Raw genomic sequence first — 5,089 nt, forward strand, 5'->3', positions numbered from 1 at the left:
AGCGTTTTGAAAGTTCACTTTGAAAGCGATGAACGTATAGGAAAGAAAGCTAGGTCAGAGTTTAGTGTTAAGAGGGCTACAAACCTTCTGTTAAAAGAAGGTAATTATGATAAAGGGTAGAAAAACATAATTTGGTTTTAAACAGAGATCGGGGCTTAGAAAACCATTTTGTAGTACTTGAAACTTCCCGATAGCTTTTTTTTTAGATCATATCGAGAGATAGTCAGTGCAATTAAAATCGTAGACCTTTGAGTTTTGTTGGTTTTCGGCCGAGACTATTGATTTGAGAATCAACTAAAGAAAACTATAAATTTTTCTGGGAGCTTTACGAAACGTGCGCGCTGTTAGCCATTTCTAGGCCATTTCTTGATTGTCTGGCCGTCTGAAATGCTTGATCGATTTAAACTTAGCGCGCGTCACGCACGAAAGTCCTGGATGAAGTCGCCTCACTCTGTGCGATGTCTTCTTAAGCTTTTGTAGCCTTTACAAAGTATCAAGTATCAATAAGAATTCATAGAAACTTCAATAACTCAAATTCCAAAAAGAAGTGGTTGGTTACTCATTTGTTACTCATTCCACTTTTGTTGTTCATTAGAAAATGAGACAGATTTGAAGTGAGTAGTCAGAATCAAAAAAGATCTCCATCATATTCTGAGCTAACATATGTTTGCCAACTTCATGAGGAATCTAAGGAGGAAAGAATCGAGAAGGCAATTAGTCTCTTTATAGTTAGAAATTAAATCACAACAATTCGTGATTCCGTTTGGCTGAACAGGTGATTCAAGAGCCATTTGACTTCTACCAAAAGTTTTTGGCTTGATCGTAATAAACAAACACCATGGACGAAATTCTTGCAAACGTATAAGGATTTTTAAGATGCACGAAAAAAGTGAGGAATCGCATCCAAGAACAAATCATTATTAGTTATGCTCCATCCAATAGTAAAGAAGATTATAATCTACCTTTTCCCTTTGAACAATTAAAGGTTTCAACAGTTCACTTTTTCAATACTAAGATGCAAAGACTACTTTCTCGTAGGTTACTTTTAAATAGCTTTTTATGGCTTGATCCGTTTGGCAGGGACCAAAGTTCATTTAGCTTTCCTTGCCTTTGGGTATTTCACAAATGTAAGCTCTTTTGATCCAGTTTGGGAGATCATTAAATAGCCCTTTCTTTGTCGGTGGGTAATCCTTTGACATCACCGCTTTATTTCCATCACCAGAAGGCTCGCCATGGGTCGTTTGCCATTTCTCTATTGTCAGGGGGCTATTATTCACCCACTTCCAGACTCCACCCACTTTATTCAGGCCAATGTGCCATTCGTTAGGCTGCCCAATGCAACGCTTTTGAAGTTCATCATTGAGGAAACTCCATTCGGCTTCGGTCTCAATGGAAACAAGGTCACCACCCTTTCCTTTGCAGGTTTCTCGGTTGGCGGTCCATGTTCCGGGTGATTCCGCATCAGAAATAATGTAACAGGAACTTTGGAAACATGGCTTAGTTTCTATGAGTAGAAGATATTTAAATGATTGAGAATAATTTTGAAAGCTGCAGAAATTTCCCATAGCATCAACGCTTACTCAGCAAGCTGCAGACCCTTCCGTGAGCCCAGACACAGATTTCCAGGGATCACCAGCCAAAACATAGTACAGGAGCAACCAATAACGGTGAAAGAAAAAATATGAAGTAAAAGGAATCTTAAAACCTTTTAAAATGGCATCCCCTAACCGGAAATAGAGTTTCAATTTACACTGACCACAGCAACATACTGTTAATTTGAAACGGGTCTAACCTGTATGGCCACAGTTACGTCAAACCTAAACTCTTTGAAACTGCTTGACACGCACGCACACACGCGTACGAGGCAGCTTTTGGTTTTCTGAAATTTTAAGGTGCTCGTACTAGTTTCCTCGCGCGGGGAACAGGTAACTTTTGCGTCACGCGCGAGAGAAATGTACGAAAAAAGCGCGAGATTAAAAGACGAAAATTTAAAACAAAGATGGCGGCGCGAGGATTTTTTTCTACTTATGTGAGAAGTTTACCTATGAGCTTGTATTTGATGTGTTGAGCGGCCACTGGGAATACAGGAGATAGAAAGTAAGATAAAGAAGACGATTTTCGGAGAAGTAAAGGTTGCTTCACTTCACATTTAAAAGAAATATTCAATCGATATGAAATCTTGCGACGGCGAAAAAAGAAGACCTCAAGTGAAGGATAATCTACCTCAAGTGGAAGAAGACTTTGAAACTTAAAGGAAAATAATATGATATAGCCAGACGTCGAGTGTAGGATTTTTAAGATGAGCCAGGGAGGCTATCTTTGACAGCTGTTTAATGATTTTCTTAGCAGTAAACGTCTGTAAACATCAGATCGTAGGCGCGCGCGCGAGCACACGCAATTGTCAGCGGTAGCTAAAACAGATCATGAGCAAATGTCGATCTTATAGAATCCAGATTTTTAAATGCGCGAGAACGCGCGTGGAAATTGCTAAACTCATGAAAGCTATTGCATGAAAACAAGTCCGGTGACCCCTTCCTTTTATTGTTCCAATATGATAATAACGTCGAAAGGAATCATCAAAAAAAAATAGAAAATTCTACGGAAGGAAATTGCGATATCTGAAAATTGCCTTTTTTGTAGATTTTCTAAAATTCTGCTCCGTAGAATTTTTTAAAAATATTTGTGCACTTTCCTTTTCAAGTGCCAAAAGCAATCACTGAAAAAAATCATGGGGTCACCGGGTTAGTTTTCGAATTATTTAAGCCGCAAGCTAAAAAATGCGTCTGAATAAGCCTATGAAAGCGTTGCCATGGAAACTGCTAGTGGCGAAATGACACCTATTTTTGAATAACCAATGATTATATATGTCAAACCCGTAAAAGTGTTCAACTGGCCTTGGTCAGTCTTTCTGTTGTATTCTTTCAAAGTTACAAACCATCAAAAAGATGAAAACCGGTACGAGCCACCTTAAAGATTACCCAATTTACACCAATTGTTCGCGCGCGACTCCCGTTCACCGTTAACCTGAAATAAAGGAAGCAACTGCTGCGCAGAATTTAATAGTTTTTTTTCACCCCGTAACATTTGCCAGAGCAAGACCACTATTAAACCTTACAAATGGTTTAATTCCGGCAACGCAAACACTGATGAATACAAGAATTTAAAAATAGACAAGGACTGCATATGGCTACTGGTATAGCACAATTCTGATAGCATTGAAAAGAGGTAGAGGTTGTACAAGGACGCTAGAAGGTAGTGTTGCAGAACATTTGTCACAAGCAAAACAGGAAACCTGCGGATCCCACAAGTTTATGAGTACTTTGTTCCACAAGAGAAAGATTATTCAAGAATGTACTATCTAATTGAAATTCAAAAGATAATTAAATGGTAAAAATAATAATTGTAGTGATAATAATAACAATAATAATAATAATAATAATAATAATAGCAATAATGATAATAGTAATAATGATAATAGTAATAAATTATAATAGTGCTACAATTTAAAGGGGCTAGCTCGAGAGCCGCAAGGTTCCCCAATCCTCTGGGCCCCAACAATGACTATCTATAATCTCACCAGTTTATTCTAAATAATTTTGTTATGTTATTTTAACTCCATTCTTTGAGACTTCTTTTGTTTCATACAAGGCATTCCGCGGCTTGGGATATTCAGTCATGACGCCGATCCCTCGTTCCTCCGTGTCATTCATCTGTTGAATAACTCAAGGTATCGTATTTCGAAGCTTTGCTTGCTTCGCAAATTTAGCGGGTTCTTTCGGCATAAGTCTCTGATTTAAACAATATAATGCTCCCTTTTCGAAGAAATATTTTTGCTAGGAAAACGATTGTTTTTAAAAGTGCACATTCCTGAAATGATTGGGAGATGTTTATCGTTGTCTGCTGTGTTTCGTAGCGTCACTACAAGCTTCGCCTCCTCTAGAAGGTACTACCCACAAAAATGCAAACTATAAGCTATTCTACCCCTTTTATCAAAGTTTGAAAATCTGGAAACGTCATGCCGTGTTCAGCAGCAAAAGGAGTACTGATCGATCTCTGGAAAACCAATAATTCAGACCTCATTTTCTTAGATCAGTCAATAGAATTTTATAGACAAAGTGGTTGGAGAGAGGCATCCAAAGCCACCGTTAACAGTGCATAATGAAATTTACAGTTCCTAAAGAACAATTCAATAGAAGAAAGTGTTTAGATTAAGTATTTATTTTACTTACCCTTGGCAAAAACTTGTGTTAAAAGTAAGATGGAAGCCGAAGCTGCTAAGAAACACAACTTAATCATGGCGTCCTTTATTTAAATGTTTTCGTCCTCTCTACTCGTCTTCCAATCGACTGATGGATCAGTAACAAATACACATAAGCTGATGATTTAAATAGTTTCGCTTTGAAAACTGTGCAATGCATGAACCTGTTACGCGAGAGAAATAAAGTTCATTGAGGGCACAGGCACCCATGACAGTTTCAAGAAAGCCACCTTCTCCAAATCAAATAAACACAACATCGAATGACATAATAATTTCTGGGGAGCCAAATTGATTAATCGATAGGACGTCCTTTCAATAAGGAAACGTTCACTAAACGAGTACAAAAGAAAAGACAGTATGGCTGTTCTGGGATGATCATGTTTTCTTTCAAAAAAGCGTTTCATATGGTCAGTTCTCGGTACCTTACCCATCAACTCTTTTACCTGAGTTGAATTATGGTCGTTTAAGTATCATGACAGGTATTTGCACCAACCACATGAAAATACTGCGTGGCTGATTATTTAGTTGCCACTTGAGTAAAAGTTGTCAAAAAACGCATGTGTAAGGTACCAGCGAAAATTGGTTAAAAAAGGGAAACATTATGTGGATTAAAGAAGGTATGAAAAAACTCATGATAAAGATGTTATGCATTGTTTAATGTTATCTTTGAAAGCTTTAACTAAAACTGCATTCAGTCGAGTCTGATATCGAGTTTCGTGAACAAAGTTTGGTGAAGGGAAGGGTCAACTGAAATGGATGTAATTTGACTCTTAGTGCAGTAATTGGAGGTTAAATGACACTAACGAGGTGTTGGCTTCGGAGTCGCCCAAG

The 5,089-nt window shown here is 37.9% G+C and overlaps 1 protein-coding gene across 2 annotated transcripts; it reads right to left on the reverse strand.

Moving 5' to 3' along the window:
* Positions 1 to 562: 562 nt before the first annotated feature.
* On the reverse strand, positions 563 to 4,444 carry LOC148716413 (C-type lectin domain family 4 member E-like). Of its 2 annotated transcripts, XM_088746114.1 has the most exons (3): positions 4,230 to 4,444; positions 1,109 to 1,504; positions 563 to 687 (listed from the first exon to the last, which is right to left on the reverse strand). In XM_088746114.1, the coding sequence occupies exons 1-3, from the start codon at positions 4,294 to 4,296 to the stop codon at positions 677 to 679; spliced, it is 474 nt and encodes a 157-aa protein (XP_088602240.1). In that variant the 5' UTR covers positions 4,297 to 4,444; the 3' UTR covers positions 563 to 676. The 2 variants fall into 2 exon arrangements, with proteins under 2 accessions (XP_088602240.1, XP_088602239.1); XM_088746113.1 differs by having other exon boundaries at positions 563 to 1,504.
* Between the last annotated feature and the right edge of the window lie 645 nt (positions 4,445 to 5,089).

Source organism: Stylophora pistillata, chromosome 14, assembly GCF_964205215.1.
Source record: "Stylophora pistillata chromosome 14, jaStyPist1.2, whole genome shotgun sequence".
In the NCBI taxonomy this organism is placed as follows: Eukaryota; Metazoa; Cnidaria; class Anthozoa; order Scleractinia; family Pocilloporidae; genus Stylophora; species Stylophora pistillata.